This window comes from Limanda limanda, chromosome 20, assembly GCF_963576545.1.
Source record: "Limanda limanda chromosome 20, fLimLim1.1, whole genome shotgun sequence".
Classification (NCBI taxonomy): Eukaryota; Metazoa; Chordata; class Actinopteri; order Pleuronectiformes; family Pleuronectidae; genus Limanda; species Limanda limanda.
Window position 1 is genome coordinate 18557361 of NC_083655.1, and position 20330 is coordinate 18577690.

Below are 20330 nucleotides of genomic sequence, written 5' to 3' on the forward strand. Positions count from 1 at the left end.
TAATAGAGTGAGATTTGTAAATATAGAGAGGTTGAGTAAAGTCACTTCACAATATTTAATTCATAACGACAAAAATCTTAGATTCAACAGTTTGAAAAACGTGCAGTTTTTTTCCCCTCTACCTGTACCTATCTATACCTCCTTTTTTTTGTAATCTCACAGCCTCGAATTTTATGCTTACATCAAATCCACCCACTATGTTCTTATAAATATCTGATATGTTGTTAAATCAGTGCCACTGTGTTACCTTCTGAACGGTGTTTTATTTTGAAAAATGACCGGATCCTCTCCGTTATGACTCATGCTGTACGCATGTCAAGACCATAGACTGGTCAAGACGCTTGTCTCGGTCACGTCACGTTTTCGCTGAACACAAACCCAGACGGTATTTGTCGGACCCATTTGTCAGCAAACCAGGTGAAAAATAATCGTTAACGACCTTTTTCCCGTGATTAAGACGAGACGAAGACGTAACGAAAACGGAGCTTTGAAAATAAAAACTATGACCAAATCTATTTCAACTTTCGTTGACGAGACGAGATGAGACGAAAATGTTGGTGGTTGACTAAGTCACAACAATTTTTTAAAACATAATCGTATCAGGCCGTCATGAAGTACCCGGAGCGGCGAGTGTGTGTGTCTGTGAGTGTGTGCGTGCGTGTGTGTGTGTGTGTGTGTGTGAAGCAGGCCGGTCACTGACTCACAGTGTTGGGAAGGATACTTTCAAAACGTATTCCGTTACAGAATACAGAATACATGCCCAAAAATGTAATCTGTAACGTATTCCATTACATTAACTAATCTGAGTAACGTATTCTGAATACTTGGAATACTTCCGGTTTGTATTGCATTTTTTAAGCGTATGATTGCGGCGTTGTTATAGTCAGTGGAGCAGCAGCAGTTTAAACTCTCTCTCCGCAAGATGCGGCGGGGCAGCTGGATGTCCGGCTCCCATCCTCTCCCATCTCTGTGCGGGTCCTACCGGAGGCTGAAGGACCCCCCCCCCCCCTGCGCCAAGGCTGCCTCGCGCCGTGCAGCGATCGTTTCGGCGTCGAGTCTATTTTTTGCGCTTGACGCGAGCGTATCGCTCCATGAAACACACTGAAAAATGATTTTAAACGATATTGATGACATATTATATGATATAAATGATAAAGTATGCATCCCATAGTTTGTATTCCCCTTCTGTTGTCCTGGAGTTTTAATTTTACCAATTTTACCGATCACATTATTAAATGCCCCCCTCTGCCCATCCACTACAGACACACAAGCAGTCATAAAGATGAAAAGAGAGGGGGGGGCGGAGAATACGTAATTTACCCTCGACACCCGACATTGAACGGAGCAAACAGCGGAGAAGCTCTTGAAGATGGATGAAATTAAATTGGGACGCTGTTGCAGTTAATGTTGGAGAAACAAGTGACCATATGCTACTGGGTCAACGGGTGATATTATTAGCGCTTCACGGCGCTTCAGCGTCCGGTGTGAACCCGGCGTGCCTCGCTGGTCTCCTGCAGAGCCATGACAGCGGAGCTCTGGAAGCGCAGGTCGGTCTTCTCTCACCAGGCGCTGGAAGGGCAGCTTGCGGATCAGCAGCTCCGTAGATTTCTGGTAGCGACGGAACTCTCTCAGAGCCACGGTCCCGGGCCTGTAACGTTCCCGAGCCGGTAGCGGTGAGGCTCCTTCACGCCGCCGGGGGCCCGGGCGCTCTTACGGCAGCCCTGGTCTCCAGCTGCTTCCTGGGGGCTTTGCCGCCGGTGGATTTACGAGAGAGTGAATAAAGTCGAGAAGTACCGTCATGTAATCCACTGATTTCAACAATGTAACTGTATTCTGAATACCATCTATTTAATTTGTAACTGTAACGGAATACAGTTACTCATAATTTGTATTCTAAATACGTAACGCCGTTACATGTATTCCGTTACTCCCCAACACTGCTGACTCACCAGCTGCTTCTTATCACTGGAAACAGTGAAAACACAGAGTTTCTCTGGTCTCAGCTGCGCTGAGATCAGCGCCGCAGCTTCTTGATCAGAGCAGAAGCTGCAGGTGTTTCTACAGAGCTTCAGTTTCTGTGTCCTCCTCAGTCTGATCTGCTTTCACTTTTTGTTTTCACATTTCGCCAACTAAAATATATAGGCTGCAGATATATGTTTTTATTTATTTAAAAATAGGGTATTTCATACATTTCCCACAAATATGGGGATGACTCAAATAGCCCTACAGTTCTGCGTTTAATTTTTTTCCAAGTAGACCTACACTTGCCTGTGTATTTTCTTCTCCTCTTCATAAGCATTTGGTATTTGCCTTTGTTGTAACAGGTAAAAATAAATAAAATGTCAACAGTTTTCTTTATTGTTGTTCTATAATTTCATAAATGCAATAATCTACACTTTAGTATAGTATAACTTTATATAAAACTTTATTAGCTTTGTTATCAAATATGTTTTGCGGCTCCAGACAAATTTTATATGGGGGAAGAGGGGGCAAAATGGCTCTTTTGATAGTAAAGGTTGCCGACCCCTGCTATAGACCTATAGGAGGGATATCTAATGGACAACCTAAGTACTGAAAGCTAGACTAGTATGCAGTTGTAGACACAACACAGGGGGTCCCTGGGCCTGAGAAGGGAAGATAAGGAGTTTAATGTGGCTATTAAATGTGACTAAAACTAGACTAAAATGTAATTAGTTTTCGTCGACTAAAACTAAGAAGGATAAAAATGACTGAATGTGACTAAAACAAATATGCATTTTCATCTAAAGACTAAGACTAAATCAAAAATAGCTGCCAAATTAACACTGCTGTGCAAGGAGAAGATCAGCTGCTGGAGATCGCAAATGATGGCGGCCTTAAAAGTATGTTCGAGAAAACAACTCTACCGGTGTTCTGGGTTAAAGTCACGGCAGAATATCCTGAGATCGCCACAAGAGCACTAAAAACTCTGTTGCCATTTCCGACATCATATCTGTGCGAAGCTGAGTTTTCTGCTGTGACGGCAACCAAAACGAAATTACGGAGTAGACTGGACATCATCAGCAACACACTTCGGGTGTTATTGTCACTATTAGCCCTAGATGGGACCGCCTTGTTGCAGAGAAACAGGCTCAGGGCTTCCACTGATTCAGCGTTGTGGTTAGTTATATTTTTCATGCACTTTATAGTTGTTTTTTATTTGTGATTGATTCATTGTTACACACTGTTTTGTTGTTGGTGCAATGTTACGAGGACGCTGCTAATAAAGTTGCATAAGAATACACATCAATTTCACATTTATTATTATTATATTTAGAAAATACCCTAGTTTTCATGCTAGTCGTATATCATTATATTTTGTCGTATTTATCTCGTTGAAAAACAACTTTGCCTCAAGGTTTCATGATTTTAGCATCCCCAGTGGCATTATGACATTTGTAAAGGATCCTTTCTCTGTGAACGTTCAATCTGACTTTGCATTGAAAGGAAAGGAGCTTTTATCCTCTGTAGATGAGGGGTCTTTACAACTGGAAACCATTGACATTCAGTCATCAGGTGACTTGCATCAGTCATGGCAGAAGGCAGGTTTTGAAAAATTCTGGACCCATGAAGTCAGCTGTGAGAAATTTCCACACTCAAGGGATCTTGCACTTTTTGTCCTGACAATGTTTAGTTCAACATACACTTGTGAGTCATCATTCTCACACATGAATGCCATTAAAACTCACAATCGCATATCCCTTACTGACCAGCATCTACATGACTGCATGCGTATTGCCCTGACAACTTATAATCCTGACTTCACTGCTCTTGCCAAGTCAAAAAGATGTAATTTCTCTCATTAGATGGCAAATGTAGGCAAATTACATGCAAGTTAATAGGCATGTTAGTCAAGCAAGCAATTAAGGTTCATTTTTGTAACAGTATGATTTAATTATGATGTTATTCACCGCATTAATTGTCATGCATTGTTATGTTGTAATTCAATTCAGAGGCCTACAATGCAGTTTTATTTTGTATTAGTTGGTTCACTTGGAAGTTGTTCTAAGTAAATTCTAAACAACTGATACAGTTCACCTGAACTGAGTGATTAATTTTGAAACACATTTCCTTGATACCTTGACTACCATGCACTTTCAAGTTGTTGCAATTCTATTCAGTTCCATGCAATGCGCGTTGTTGGTGGAGATACATTTGATTCTGCCTGTCACTCAAATCAGTGTAATCTTAAGTATTGAGGATAATGACCAGTAAAGTTGTGTTGGTACAGCTATGTACAATGAAGTGCATGTTTTTGTTAGTTAATTGCATTTCTCCAATTGTCTGTTAATATGGCTTGGTTATTGCTCAACTGGTTTGATTTTTGAATCCTTGGGCCTATGCGTCCTCTTGGGCATATGTTGTAAAGCTTTTACAAAATAAAATATATTGACTCCTTCAGTATTGTTGTAATTTCTTGTTACCGTGATCACTCATATCCTCCGGCCCCTGACTTTGCCTCAGTTTCAAGAACCGGCCCCAGCTCCAAACTAATTGAAGAGCCCTGGTCTACATAGTCCCTGTCTGCTTTCTCTTGGCCTCCCTGCTCTTTTTTTGTTACAAGATAAATATTGTCAATGTGCCAATTTTTTACAATTCCCCCCAAATTCTTGGTGTAATTAGTAACTTGATAATAATATATTATTATTTTGTTACACTTTTACATATTACATTAAAGCATTTAAGAAATAATATTTAAATACAGTCCTTGTTTAAGACACTTGCAGCTCTGTATTAGGAACAAAGAATAGAACACTACCTGTTGTTGTCCACTTGCTTCAGGTGCTTTGTAAATCAGAAGGTAGGGGGGAGGTAAATCCACTCCTGTGTCAGCTATGGAAAGAAACTTCCTGAATGCTCTGTCCAATGCTCTGCTGCTTAGACTTAACCTCCTTCTTTGCAGCGACGAGGTGGATTGGCCAACAGTGGGTTGTAAATATTATGAAATAACAGAGTTTGGGTTTCGATAATTAATCTTGCGCAAGGCATTTTTTGCAATTTTAAATTCTGTGACTTTTTCCGATATCTGTTTAACACATTAGAACTACATATTATACCTTTTTGTAATCCTTAAGATGTTTTCTAACCACACCAGAAGAGATAATGGAGATATCATACACAGAGGAGGTGTTGACAGCTTTAAGTGTTCTGCCAGAATTTGATTATCCACGACAGATCACTTTGTAATGTGCAACACTTGTATTAGGCTTACTTGCATTATGCAAAAAGCGTAATAAGACATTTTATTTTATTCATAGAAATGTCATTCATTCATAATGACATATAACGAACCAAAGCCTAAATAAAGAAACTATACAATTAATTAAAAAGGTTCTATTAAAGGTGTATATCATTTTTTTTAAATGTATTAAAATTCTATCAACAGCAAGCAACAATAACAATAACACATTGATCATTTGGTAATTTCTGTTGGAGCGACTCAGGGAACAAACAGTCGTAGCAGGTGGGAGACCCATCATCATCGCTCAGCCCATTGTCTTCTCCACATGTTTGATGAAACCAGTTGCTGCAGACAACAGGACACACACTTTTCTGTGCTTTTTGGATCACCTCTGCACTGCTCAGGCTCAGCTAAGCAATGTGAGCCACGCTGCTCTTCATGCTGGGATTTGAGGTGTCCTCTATTTTCTCTGTGTATTGCACACAGTTCACAACATAGATAGTGGAAACTGTTGTGAAATTATAATTCACAACAGATTCACAGCAAAACAAATCTTGTTTTGCTGGTGAAATTATAATTTCACAGCAGCACTGGTTCGTACCCTAGAGAGTCATGATATTTAGTAACTGTACCTCTAATTTTATTCAAGGAAATGAAGAATTCAAACCAGAAAACTACCACTGCAGCTCTGCTGTAGACACGCATGCAACACTGCCTGTGTTATCAACAGCTATAAACATGACTGTAGACTCTTAGTGCCCTTTCTTACATTGTGTACTAAGTTTCATGTCTGAACTTGGACCAAAGCAGTTGTCATTTTCCCCCCCAGAGCCAACATTGTTTAACCTCGCACTTAGATAACAAGAAACAAGGTTTAGTGCTCTATTTTAATGATTTGAGTGCATAGTCTAAAACACATCGTGCAAGCATGGGGCGTGTCCAAATCTTGTTTTGCTGGTTTAACAACAGGAAAATCTAGGTCACTTTCCTCAATGTACCTGACCACATATAATTTTATTTAGTGCCCATGGGCACTTGATATAACCTACAGATAAAAGCTCCCTTTCTTTCTTTGTGACATCTCTTTTCACTTGTCTTCTCATAAATTATAATGAAGACTTGACACGCTGACTCTGCCATTTGCTATTTCTTTAAAGATACACAATGGCTCCAAGGCTGCAATGGAAAGTTAGCTTTGCTGGAAAAACTAAAGAAGTCAATTGTGACACAGCTTGAATACTATTTAAGCTAAAATCTTGAAACAGTAGCTTCTCCTTCCTCTCCGCTCATCTCTGTCTAAAGTGTACTCTGGTGACAGCTGTGTTTGAGCCTCCTCACTCTGGGGTCAGAAGGTCAGACTTGGTATAGTGGGTGGGAGTCTAAAAGGCTTCAGTCCCCACGGCTATTGACACGCTTCATTGAATAAATTCCCACATCATCCTTCCCGAAAAGCGTCTCTTTACAGGATTAGGCTCTGACAAACACCTCTTTATTCTGTGGCTGAGGCTCCACCACCCCCGCAGTCACCTACTGCGTCCTGTAATGTTTGACTGGGTGAGGTCAAAAGATGTGTCCGTCACAGGTCCGGTGGCCAATGCTCGCTCTTCCAGCTGTGACATTGCCACTTATGTCCAATGGAAGCAGGGTCAGATGCTACTGTACAATCCATGAGTCACCCCCCGCATTTAAAACCCTGGGTCTGGGGTCCCGCTCCCTCCATAAGGCAAATCATCACTTCACTGTGGATTGTATTGCAAACTGCTGGACAGAGCAATATAAAGAAAAGTGACAGAAAATTACTTTTTGGGGCCAAAATCCAAAGAATTATAAATAAGCACTTAAAAGGTAAGGGCATGTATAGCATAAAGATTGGATTGTAATAATATGTCGAATTCAAGGAATTCAGTCTTGGATATGGACTTGCTTATGGACTTCTTTACAGGAATTTTAAGCACAAATATATAGGAGAGGACCATGAAGACACTACTACTGACTCTGCTTGGACTTCAGACAGTGATGGGAATGGGGTGAGTGTGATTGAGACCAGAAAGAACAAGATTAAGTATGTTTTTAGACAGAAGGAGCAAAAGGGAAGGGAACAATGTTGAAAGTGAGAAAGACATTGAAGAGCAGTGGTGGGAAGAAACGAAGTAGAAATACTTTGTTCAAAGATATTGCAAAGATATTATATATCTGTATATTGCCAATTTCAATCCTTAGTTGCCCTTTATGCTGACTCAACACAACTTAGAAGCTGTTGAGTCTTTATATATGTATTGTACAAACTGGCTAATTTGTACAACTTCAAGCAGAGTTGTGTCTTCACTTTGCTGTCCCTACAGGCAAGATACCCTACAGGTGTATTGTCACCCTGCTGAAAACAAATTATAAACACAAACTAGGCCCATTCAGTGAAGATAGTCTAATGATAAATAAACAGGCTTACATGTAGATGCGTGGTCAAGCTGGCGGTCAGATAAACAGGCAGTTACAAAATACTGCTTATAGACACAAAAGGTTAGTGTTGAAGTGCCGTCAAGCAAGACACTGATAATTTATAAACTTCAAAATAATGTCACCAAAATACTGTAACCAAATTTGCACCTTAAGATATTCAATTGGATGTATTTTGGAGATGTAATTTAGCATTAAAAAAAACATTGATCTTCAATTATTTATTTCCTTGTTCAGTCTGAAATTTGGCAGCAAAACCAGACTGTGTCCAGTGTTTTTTTCTTCTCTGTACTAGCACTGTCCAGGCTGTTAACAAAATAGTAACTATCTTATTTTGTGTGCCTAGTTTTCCGTTGCTGAGTTATCATAAGGGGCATTGTGTATCACTCCTGCCACTGATGAAAGTTCCATGTTTAGTTATATTTACAAACTTTTTTAGTGGATATACTTTGGTCTATTAGTGTTCTTAGGTAGACTCAAGAGGCACTTGTTTATTCTGTTGTATTGATTCTTTGTTGTCTCTAGAAGTTCAGATGCACTTGTCCGATACTATTTTAACCTCAGCATCTCGGGTTCAAAATTTGTAAAATTATACAATATATATATAGTGTTGTTATCATTTTTCAGTCAGTTAAAATAAATAATGAAGAGAACAATTTGGGGTTGTTTTGTGTCTCTATAGGCCTATAAAAAGATCTTAGCATTTTTAATTTTGGTAGTTTTGATACTTTTGATACTTAAGTACATTTAATATGAGCGACTCTAAGACTTTTACTCAAGTCATTTTCTGACGGGTGATTTTTACTTTTACCAGAGTCACTTTCAAGTAAGATATCTGTACTTTTACTCAAGTATGGCTTTCAAGTACTTTATACACCACTGCTGAAGAGAAATAAAATTTGCCAACATTATCATATCAGTGCTAATTTATTTATACTTTTTATTATTTTCAACCCACTGACCAACTTGTTACAGTATTTATACAGTAAACTGGCGTGCTCTGAATTTAGTTTGAACTAAAGTCCTGGATTTTGGGACCTTGAATCAAGTACCTTTTACTCATTGAATTATATAATATGTCATTATATCTGCTATAAGGCTAACTTCATATCAATAAGGGATTTGTTGCATCGCATATTGTCATATTACAACATGGTTACTGATTCTCAGTTTCTGCCCATAGAAGTTTAATCATAACTGTGGAATTAAGGCACTTGAGTCAGTCTTTGTGTCAATAGGTCGTAGAAAGGAAATGAAATCTCTGTATCATATTCCAGACACTGGTGTGAGCATGAAGTGGAGGAGAGAGTGGAGCGAGTTCTGTCTCCACGTCTGCAGCTTGAAGTGAGCTGTTCGGAGGTGTATCAGTACAACACCCAGGACTGGAGGTTAGATGTGGACAGGATGCGCCTCAAGCATGGAGGTGATGATGGCATTGCACTCTACTACAAACAACAGGGTCTCAAGGCTTCCTGCTTCTTGTACAAGTGAGTAAAGAGTTTAATAATTGTCAGAAGAGGTGTGTATAGTTCAGTAAAGGGGGTATTGCTCAATGTTATAGATCAGATTAAAAACCCTACCACACATATCTCCTTTTACACAGTCTGCTCGAGATTGGAATGTGTCTTTATTCGCTTTTACGGCTCTGTATGAAAGTTATGAACAAGAAATGGCAGGGTTGTTACACCATTATACAACAGCAGAAGTATTCACAAAGCTGTATTGACGTCTGTGTAAAAGAGAGGGCAAGGCTATTGGGACCAGATCCCCATGCTATTGTGTTACATGCCCCTGATTCCATATTTTGGAAGACAGAATGGGTTTTCTTAACAGTAGTATAGTGGGATCTCTGTATTAAAGGTTCAAATTTGTGGTGGTGGGAATATGGTGAGGGATCATGTCCTTGTCCCTTCAACAGTGACTCCTGCTGGCTGGTAAGAGCATGAGTGCAGGTGGGGTGCGGTCAAGTGAAAGTAAAAGGAAGCCATGTTTAAGTATAATCTACCCAATGAAATAAACTGACAAGACATGCAGTTCAGGAACTAATGCCTTTTCAAAACTTTTAAAAGAAGTTGGTTTTCTTTAAAGGTACATTTTGTCACCTAGAGTACATTTTGTACTTTGGAAGGTACAACAGGATCCAAGAGGTGAATGTAAATGCAGTTACCCGTATCGCAGTTGAATGAAACCGAACAATACCAAGAACATAATAACATTTCACTTGATGGTTCTGTCCACCTCAGACCTCCAGAGATGGAGAGCCAGGTAGTGAACAAGACAGTGAAGGCGTGTTGTGAGGGCTGGAGTGGCCCACGCTGCTCTGAAGGTGAGGACAAGAAACCAACACACCAGTTCCATGTACTACATTTATTCTCCAAGGCATTCTCTTCCTCCATTCTTTTTCAAACCTTACCTCTCCCAGGTGTGGGTGTGCATGGTCAGTGTTATTCTACGTGGAGTTGTGCAGAGTTCCCTGGAGTTCACAACTCGTCCCTGATGTCCATTGAGCACTGCTGCAGCAGCCTGTGGGGACTGAGCTGGAGAAATGCCTCTGATCAGACTTGCTTGTCCTGCACCTACACTCTCCTTCCAGGTCAGAAAACATATATGCACAGACAGAATATTTAACTACTCATATATGGATTACAAAAACAGTGCTACTTTTCCTCACCCATTGGTCTCTAGACTCCCAGTCCTCTCCACTGGTGCGCAGCGGTCTGCTGGGTAGTGCCAGGGTGCCTCTGGGTTCGGCCACATGCATGTCCTGGGGTGGAGCCCACTACCGCACTTTTGACAGGAAGCACTTCCACTTCCAGGGCACCTGCACTTACCTTCTGGCATCATCTACTGATGGTACATGGGCAGTCTACATCAGTACCGTCTGTAATGGGAGAGGAGACTGCAGTAAGGTATGAAACAAGACAGATCCTGCTGCAGATGAAGTTGATAAAGTAGGGTTAGATTTTGCCATTTTGCCTATTCTTTCTATTCTTCGTGTGAAGCTTAGTTTGGGGCTCGCGGAATCCAGTTTGACGTTGACATTATTTGTCATTGTGTGTGATGGAAATATTTGGTAATAACTGACTTTACTTTATATGTGTGTTGTACGTCTATGTACATGTGGCTGTTTTTTTCAGGCTTTGAGGATGATGCTGGGTCTAGATTTGGTTTCAGTTCAACACAGGAACTTAACACTGAACAACCTTCCTGTTGCAATCGGAGATCCACTTTTCCAAAATGGTAAACTCTTTTAAGCTGTCACTTAAGCCCTTTTGATATCCAGTCAATTTTTTGTTAACCAGGTAATATCAGTCAAATCAGAGATTGTTGGTTTGTATTTAAAGTCATTTGGAACCGGAGTAATGGGACAGTAACATACTGACTGTAACTACACAGTTTTTTAACTCAAACAATACTTTATGCAGATGATATTCTCCTTTTCATATCTCAACCACAAATTTGCATCAAGCATGTCGTGATTGTTCCTCCACAACGTACCTATGTTAGTTACTGGGCTCATCCTTGTGAATTTTAGATCCTTCCATTTCAGATGAGGTTTGATATAAGATGGAACTATCTAGTGTTGGTCACTTGTACCTGGAAGAGGCATGGATGGGTGTTCAATAACAATATTTTGCAGCAAAGCAGAAACACCAGATATTTTCTTCCTTGTACAGGTGTGAGTGTTCATTGGCTGGGGGACTTTGTGTTTGTTGAGAGTGGCCTGGGTGTGAGAGTGAAGTTCGACCTGGCCAACACAGTCTACCTGACAGTGACCGCTGGGCACCTTTCAGCTACCAGGGGTCTCTGTGGAGTCTACAACAACAACCCTGATGGTGAGAACAGCATGTTCACACTATACTGCAATCTTAATTAATGTACCTAAGACACAGACTTTTGGAAACACTGACAGTCACCCAAGTTAATTTCTTGATTTGGTTGACACTTGACTATCAATGGTGAATTCCACATGACGTATATAAAGCATTGCAAACTGGTTTTGAGTATTAATTGTTGATGAGCAATCAGCTGTAGACAATCTGCATCCTGTTTCCTTTGTATAGATGATTTTACCACAATGGGTGGAACTCTGTCCCAGTTCGCTGCCAGCTTCGGCAACTCATGGAAAGTTCCTGATCAGAAGAATGAAGTAATGCACTGAATGAGTATTTTTTACAACAGTATACATTTTTGTTAACAACTATTATTTTTCTTCATGATGTATTTTGATACTTGAAAACAATCATATTGTTATTATGTTGCTATAATAATCCCCAAAATGTGCGGAATAATGTTTGTATTAATGGTACAGGGAAGTTTATTTTGTGTGAAATCAAAGTTTTGTGACAATGTATTTAAAATAGATGGTTATTGTGTCTGTTGTGTTCCATGCTTCCTTTAGGGCTGCAGCGATGCGGCTGAGCTTGGTCACAGCTGTGATGTCTCAGGAGACCCTGTTCTGCGTAAGCAGGCAGAATCTGTGTGTCACCGACTGCTGGAAAACCCCTTCTCGCACTGCCACTCTCGGGTGAGGCACCATTTTCACGTGGGATAAAAACCACTTGCTTCTTGGATCAAATTTCTCTGAGAGAAGTCTCTGAGAGAGTATGATGATCTGTAAAACAATACACACTTATAAGTAAATTATGTACTAGAAATCAGTTGTTAAAACAGTTACTAGAAATTTGTCTCACAGATTTGAACACCCCCCCACCCCCCAAAAAAAAAATTCAGATTTGACCTCTCAGTAAGTCTACATCATGAATACTGACACTTTTGTATATTTGTATATTTCTGAATTTGGAGACTCTTTTAAATCACCCCAGAAGGACTTTTTCACGTTATTTGTTTGTGTCTTTCAGTTGGACCCAGCAGCGTACATGGACACCTGTCTTTACCTCTTCTGCAGCCTGCCACCCAAAGAGAGGGATGGGGCAGTGTGTGACACTCTGGCCAGTTACGCCAGAGAGTGCGCCCAACAACATGTGATTATAATGTGGAGGACCGACACCCTTTGTGGTAATGAAATAGGATAAATTGTGCTATTGGTGCAGATTGTGGAGGCTTCCAAGTAGACGGACTATACTTAATGTCTTGTTGTTTTTTCTATTATCTCTGTCTCTGCAGGTCGTGTCTGTGCCAGAGGTCAGGTGTTCTCAGACTGTGTGTCCTCCTGTCCCCCGAGCTGTGCATCTCCCCAGCCCCCAGGGCCAGCTGTAGCCGTTGGCCAGTGTAGGGAAGAGTGTGTGGGGGGCTGTGAGTGTCCGCCGGGCCTCTACCTTCACCAAGGACTCTGTCTAAAAAGAGACGATTGTCCTTGCTTCCATCGCAGACGCACATATCAGTCAGGGGACAGGATACAGCAGAGATGCAACACGTGGTGAGGGAGAAATGTGTGTTTGACTGTTCCCTGCACCTCTCTTACCTCTAAGCTCCTTTTAACACCAACCCTTCTTCTCTTTCTTCTCTTCCAGTGTTTGCCGAGCAGGCCAGTGGCAGTGTACTGGGGAGAAGTGTGCTGGCCAGTGCAGCCTGATGGGAGCGCTTCAGGTGACCACCTTTGACAAAAAGAGGTATTCACTGCAGGGTGGAGACTGTCCCTTCACTGCTGTGGAGGTGAGACATAAAATACACACCATGCACACTCTTAGATTAACTATGACCTCAGGGACAGTTGTGTTTACGGTGGCCACTTCTTCTTTGTGTGTTCAGGACTTTGTTGACAGGAAGCTGGTGGTGAAGGTGCACTGTGGGGAGTGTACTGCAGGAGGAGGAGGAGGCCTGGGTTGTCTAAGGGAGATGTCAGTCACAGCACTCCGCACCACAGTCACCATCACAGACACTGGTAAGTTAGTCAAACACACTGATCTGAGATATTATAACTTCAGGCATGAAAAAGGCATCTGACTCCTTCTGGTCCTGGGCAACATGTTGCGTGTCAGACCCATTTATTTCAGCTTAGCCGTCACCACTATTTTGTTTTGGGCCAGCATTGTTTGCGTTTTCCAGGTGGTTTCCATGTCAGGGGTTTGATATGCTGTTCCAAGCACACCCAAACCATTGTAACCTGACATCTGATCACTAGCACCGAACTCTTAGACTCAGTCCTTACATGCACACACAACACATTTAATTGTAATAAATCAATGACTGTAAGTTATTGACCTGGAGTTAGGGAGCCTAACCCCAACTGCAAGAACTTAAATGTATTAACTGCCTTGTGATTTGTTATGGTTGATCCGGTTACTTCCAGGTACAGTGATGTTGAATGGTGAGAGAGAGGCGTTACCTTTGGTGACAGGAGACCTGGTTGTGCGGAGAGCCTCCTCTTCATTTCTCCTCATCCAGACTTTTGGAGCCCAGCTGCTCTGGTATCTAGATGGACCCTTGGCCCTGGTCATGTTGCAGCCCGGGTTTGCAAACAAGGTATCCTTTACATATCATACAGATTATTCACGAGTACTTTTATGGGTTAGTTTGGTTTATTATCCTTTTGGAAATTGGTGTGATATGAAATTATGTGAAAATACGTGATTATCATGCAAAAAAAGATATCTAGCATACTAACATGATTCGCAAGGCATTCTGGGTACCCCTTGGTTTTAAGTGTGGGTCTGAAAAATCTTCTTTTCGAAGGTATACAGCCCTAACACTTGGCCCCACCTCTCTGTCCCAACAGGTATTGGGACAGCCCACCCCTACACGGGAACCCTCAAAACGTAGAGGAAGGGCTAAGGGGTGAAATGGGATTGGGCCTTAGTCTTAAATTAGACAACACTAAATTGAAATACAGGGTAGGGATTCCAGATGGTCAGAATTTAAAATGTACAATGAAAAGAATCTCACTGTGTGTATTCAATTTTATATTCAAGGTGCGTGGCCTTTGTGGAACGCTGACCTGGAACCAGCATGATGATTTCACCACCCCAGAAGGAGACGTGGAGAACAGCGTGTCATCCTTTGCGGGGAAGTTTACATCAGAGCATTGTACTCTACCTGGAGGAGCTCCACCTGACCCTTGCACCACCTACACCCAGAGGAGATACTATGCAGAGACAGTGTGCTCCATTATTCACAGCCCTATCTTTCAGGTAGTGTATAAGAAGCATGTGACATCATGAAACATAAGTCAGTGGTGAATTCACTATTATCTGCCTGCACCCTTTTTATCACTTATGCACCTCCCTCTGGGATCTTGCAGGCGTGTCATGACCTGGTGGAGAGGGAGCCATATTTCCGTCTCTGCCTGTCAGAGGTTTGCGGCTGCGCTCCACAGAAGGCCTGTCACTGCACCGTCCTCACTGCCTACGCACGGCACTGCGCTCAGGAGAACGTTGTTGCCCAATGGCGCAACCACACCTTCTGCCGTAAGTAGGAAGGACACTGGTTAAGTGATAATCCAGGACATCCATCATTGTGGAGTCCAGAGAAGTGTCCACAGTAATTTGGGGTCTTTTGCTGTGAAATCAGGGGAAGATCCGCCATTTGGTAAAGCTCAGATATCAGTGACTACATTTACATGGACAACAATATTCTGAACATTGACCTGATTCTGAATAAGATATTATTTTACTTTTGGTGTTTACATGATTTGCTATTGGAATATTCAATTTATATGGAAAGATATTTGAGTGGTCATCAAGACGAGAAAAGCACTATATAAAATACCATTTACCATTTGAATCAGAAATTGGTGAAAACATGGAGTTATCTTGTTAAGACTAGTGGCTCAACCAGGCAAGCCCTAAAGAATCCTGGTATATTTTAGGTATTTTGAATACTATTGACTTTATTTGCCAAGTTATACATGTTTTTGATGACAATGTTTGGTATCTTTTTTCTCAGCACCCCATTGCCAATATGAGCAGAACAAATAGTTTTTCAAAATGTTTTGTGTTTACATTGTGACTTCTTGAACCAGTCATGTGTTTGCACCTGCATAAGAGTTCATATCAGAACATTGCTTTCCATGTAGTGACTGATAAATTTACGAGTTGTCTACTTAGAGACTTTGATTGGACTTACAAGACTTGATTTAACATCCAGGCTGGTGTTAAATTCTGCCAACCTGAAGGCCAATATGAAACTTTTCTCAAAAATATGTTAAGGAAAGGAGGCTTGCATCAATTGTGATGTCTGTGCTGTTAAAAGTACAACAGCTACAAAGTGCAGTGAGCTACAAAGCTTTAATCGGAAAGTACGTGAACTCTCAAACGAGAACCTCAAAGGCGATTTCCATTAGAAAACTCTCAGCAGACTTAAGTCACTTTTAGGTTTTAACATTTTAAGATAGAATCACAAATTACACCAAGTTTGTTTACCCTTTTGTAAACCTTTGCTCCTCTGCTTTCTCCCCAGCGGTCCAGTGTTCAGGCGGTCAGGTGTACCAGGAGTGTGGTCGTGCATGTGGAGCCTCCTGTTCAGACCTGCGGCAGAGCTGGAGTTGCGATGACAGTGGTGGAGGGGGCCTAAAGATGTGTGTTCCAGGTTGCCAGTGCCCGCCAGGATTAGCACAGGACCACCAGAGCCAGTGTGTTCCCATCGCCATGTGCCCATGTGTGCAAGAGGACAAGACGTACCAGCCCGGTGCTGTCCTTCAGAACAACTGTAACACCTGGTATGTTAAACAGAAGAACTTGTGACAGGGATTTTTCCTTATTGTTCATATTCTCCCTGGCTCCACTTTTCGGTTTTCCTTTTTTTAGTTAGACATTTTGTGTTTTAATTTGTTGCATTAGAAACATAGCATTTTAGTTACTTTTATTAGTATGACATTTTTAGCTTTTTTTTTCAAGTTGGAAATATTATGTTTCGGTTTGAAATTGTTAAACGTTTTGGTTTGAAATTTGGGATTTACAAAGATTAAAAAGCTTTTGTTGCAACTTAACACCGCTTAGTTCAGCTGAGAAACTCTTTTGACTCTTGGATTCAATTGGGTTAAATATTAACATTGCTGCACAGACGACGCTCTCCTGCAAGTGCAGAGAAGGTGACACACCAAGCCTGTCAAAAAGAAAAATGATGGTGAGGTTCATTCTGTGCGAGCTCTTTAAGACCCAGATGCATGAATTATATTTTACAGCTAACCATAAAAAAGGCATGTTGCTTTTATCTTGTGGTAGATTTGATAAAAATCTGAGAAGTTAAGCATGTTTTCTCTACGGTGGGTAGAACAAAGCTTTGATGTACCTACAACAACATATTGGCACATGGGCATGGCTTTGTCTCTGGTACGTTTGAATGAGCCTTAATCACATGAAGTGACTAAACCACTTGGCTCATGTGCTGACACAGCCTCTCATCTCTGAAATAGACATTTGTTATGGAATACCCAGTATTTTGAGGACAATATAAAGGTCAAGGGACGGTGACAAAAATATGTTTGTGGACGAATGTTTTATATTAGAAGCAGAAACAAGATTATTGACCCTTCCTTAATACACATTTAGCGCACGTTTTAGCGGAAGTCACAAAAGGACATTGTACATACACCCAAAAACAATAATAATAATGATCATTTGATAAATTATCATTTATTTGATTGTACTTTTTGTATATGATTGTATTGCCATGTTAGAGAGGACGTATATTCAAGACGATATCTATGAAAATAGTGTACTCATAGGTTTAAGTTAAACTCCTGGCGTTCAAAGATTATAATGTGTGTTTAAATGGCTGAAGCCCACCACGTCACCACAGTGAGTCCTTGGTGGTGTTAGAGCTCTAATGAAATCTCTCTATGTTCCTGCTCCCTGCCTCAGGATAGGTTGATTTCATTGTGTCTCTTCACCATAATACGACGAAGATCCTCACTCTCTGGACTGTCGCCATTGTCGCAGAGTAGACTGCTGAATGAACGTGTGTCAATCTGATTTTACACAAGTCTCTTGCCCTCTTGCCCTTCCTTAACTCATTATCATCATGTTCTAATTGCTGTCCCTGCACTGAACATTAGCCTGATTGATTGCTATGTGGAAATTTATCAATTTGGATTAGATAATTATCACACTTATATACAATATGAGGTACAGTATATCCATTTACTTTGAATTGCAATCCTTGGCCTGAATCTGGTGAAATAACCTCATGTTGCCTCATCATATTTTACAACTACTCTTTAGAGATTATTATCAGTAAACTCCACTGACCAAGCATATCTTTTTTGTCATGCTAAAGGTCAATTTTATATTGTTTTATGTATTACTTTTTTATAAGTTACAGACCATGCATTCAACTTTGTTTGACTTAATTGCTGCTGACATTTCAGCACAAAGTCTTAATTTTTGGAGAAACTTATCTCAATGCTCACTTTGCTCCCCCCTTCCCTTAACAGTGTGTGTGAGCAGGGGCTGTTTAACTGCACCAAGGAGCGCTGTGAGGAGGTGAACCCATGTCCAGGCTCTCTGGTCTACTCTCCACGCTCCTGCCTCCTCACCTGCTCCAGCCTGGATCCTCCTGGCCAACAGCAGGGGCCCCGATCCGGACTTTCGAGCTGCAAAGAGCCACTGTCTGGTTGTGTCTGTCCCCAGGGAACTGTCCTCCTAGTGGGTGAAAACTCAAATTTGGTCTTGTGAATGGATATCTTTTTTATTAGTGAGCTAGCAATATCAGCTATGCAGTTGTAAAAGAGGTTGATAGAGTAGTTAACTATACTAAAACAGTACTATCCCTACTAATAACACCTCAATAATAGATCTACTAAGAATATAACTAATTAAAGGAAAAGCTGATCGGTGTATTTGGAGGCTGTCCCCTTGTCTTGGGCTAAGAGCTCTTTTGTGTGTAGCAGTACTTAGAACTATCGATATACCACACTAGCCAAATTCGCAGTTTCTACGTGTTCCATGTTATAGATTGATGTTAGATTTAAAGTCGGGTTTTCGCCGGACATAGCAGAGATAACTATTTGTGGTCAGAGATAGGATTAGATTCAGATTCCAGTTAAAGTAAGTGGGAAAAACATTTTTAAAATCTGGTCCACACATCTATAGTTAATTATAAAATATGTCATTAAATCTTGAAAATATCGATGTGTAAAATGAATACAGACAAAAAAAGCACATTTGTATCGAAAACATGCAGTTTAAATTCTGCTTTATTGTCATCTTATTTAATTCTTCTTGGGCTAAATGTCATCTTCGGACAAAAGGTTAAAGAGGTGAAAGCATGAACTATTAAGTAACTAAATGGAATTCTGACTCCTGTACATGACATGATGTCTTCCGGTTTCCTGCAGGGTGATCGCTGTGTTCTGCCGGACGAGTGCCCGTGTCACCATAATGGTCGACTCTACTACAGCAACGACACCATCACCAAAGACTGCAACACATGGTAACGTGTGCAGTTGACTCAATGCATCCCATCACTGCAGAGTGTAACTATCTCAACTGCTCTTCATTCTCTGCCTTAGTGTGTGTAAGAAGCGCCGCTGGCATTGCGGCCAATCAGCTTGTGCCGGCGTGTGCGTGGCAACGGGGGATCCCCACTATGTGACCTTCGATGGCCGCTGTTTCTCTTTCCTGGGTGACTGCCAGTACGTCCTAGCGAGGGAGACAGGTGGTTTGTTTAGTGTCACGGCGGAGAACGTGCCCTGTGGGAGCACTGGGGTCACCTGCACAAAGTCAGTCACCCTCAGTCTGGGAAACACCATCATACACCTGCTGAGAGGTAGGAGGGATGGGGGGAGCGTTATGGGGGATGGCAGGTCGGGGTTCATGAGTACCGCGGACTATGCTTTAGGAAACAGTTGCTTGAAATAAACGCTATTGTCTCTATCTTTTAGGTAAAGCTGTGACAGTGAACGGAATGCCTGTTACTCTACCAAAGTCCTACAGTGGCAGTGGTCTGTCTTTGGAAAGAGTCGGCCTGTTTGTGTCCCTCTCCTCTCAACTCGGAGTCACTCTGCTTTGGGATGGCGGTAGGACTAACTTTAGGTTTTCACAATTTAATTCACCAATTACTATTCACGAAATTTATGGCAGATATAATTATTTCCAGGTATGCGGCTTTATGTGCGCCTGGCTGCCCACCTGAGGGGTCGGGTCGGGGGCCTGTGCGGAAACTTTGATGGTGATACGGAGAACGACTTCACAACACGGCAGGGCATCGTGGAGTCTACAGCTGAGCTGTTCGGAAACTCCTGGAAGGTCAGCCCCTCCTGCCCTGACGTGGCAGATCAGGACCTCCGAGACCCCTGCGCTGTACGTTCAACACAGAAATGCACACACAAACACTGATATTTGAATGAGGTGTAAACTTGGACCTAATTACCCGCTTTTAAACTATTTTAAATCATGTGATTCCCTTTATCTTCCTGATGCAAATTGCAAAAACTGCCTGCTCTCTCTCTGTTGTGTTTAGCTGAACCCCCACAGAGTGACATGGGCCAGGAAAAAGTGTGCAGTCCTCAGCCAGGAGCTCTTCTCTCAGTGCCACGCTGAGGTTCCCTTCCAGCAGTATTATGACTGGTGTGTCTTTGATGCTTGCGGGTAAGTGACTAGTCGACACACAAAATCTTTTCAAAATGTGTCATCCAATATGTATCGTATTCACATTGCACAAAGTTACTGACCTGAAAATGTATTTTCACTTGAAACTCCAGGGTGAGCTACTTGTAACTGTAACTTTTAAGGCTGTACAAATCCAAGCCCCTGTGTATATTAATATATAATACTTA

The 20330-nt window shown here is 41.4% G+C and overlaps 1 protein-coding gene across 1 annotated transcript in view; it reads left to right on the forward strand.

Moving 5' to 3' along the window:
• The first annotated feature begins 7174 nt into the window (after positions 1-7174).
• The window catches only part of sspo (SCO-spondin), a 77840-nt gene continuing 64684 nt past the window's right edge, over positions 7175-20330 (forward strand). Inside the window, exons 1-23 of the mRNA XM_061093604.1 lie at positions 7175-7227; positions 8932-9141; positions 9898-9980; positions 10077-10247; positions 10340-10563; positions 10792-10894; positions 11332-11490; positions 11719-11804; positions 12057-12182; positions 12517-12673; positions 12782-13034; positions 13129-13270; positions 13367-13499; positions 13908-14080; positions 14527-14745; positions 14856-15021; positions 16013-16271; positions 17988-18198; positions 18891-18985; positions 19065-19321; positions 19437-19571; positions 19652-19854; positions 20015-20142. Of these exons, the coding sequence (XP_060949587.1) occupies positions 7175-7227; positions 8932-9141; positions 9898-9980; positions 10077-10247; positions 10340-10563; positions 10792-10894; positions 11332-11490; positions 11719-11804; positions 12057-12182; positions 12517-12673; positions 12782-13034; positions 13129-13270; positions 13367-13499; positions 13908-14080; positions 14527-14745; positions 14856-15021; positions 16013-16271; positions 17988-18198; positions 18891-18985; positions 19065-19321; positions 19437-19571; positions 19652-19854; positions 20015-20142 (3746 nt within the window). The remainder of the gene's footprint in view (positions 7228-8931; positions 9142-9897; positions 9981-10076; positions 10248-10339; positions 10564-10791; positions 10895-11331; positions 11491-11718; positions 11805-12056; positions 12183-12516; positions 12674-12781; positions 13035-13128; positions 13271-13366; positions 13500-13907; positions 14081-14526; positions 14746-14855; positions 15022-16012; positions 16272-17987; positions 18199-18890; positions 18986-19064; positions 19322-19436; positions 19572-19651; positions 19855-20014; positions 20143-20330) is intronic.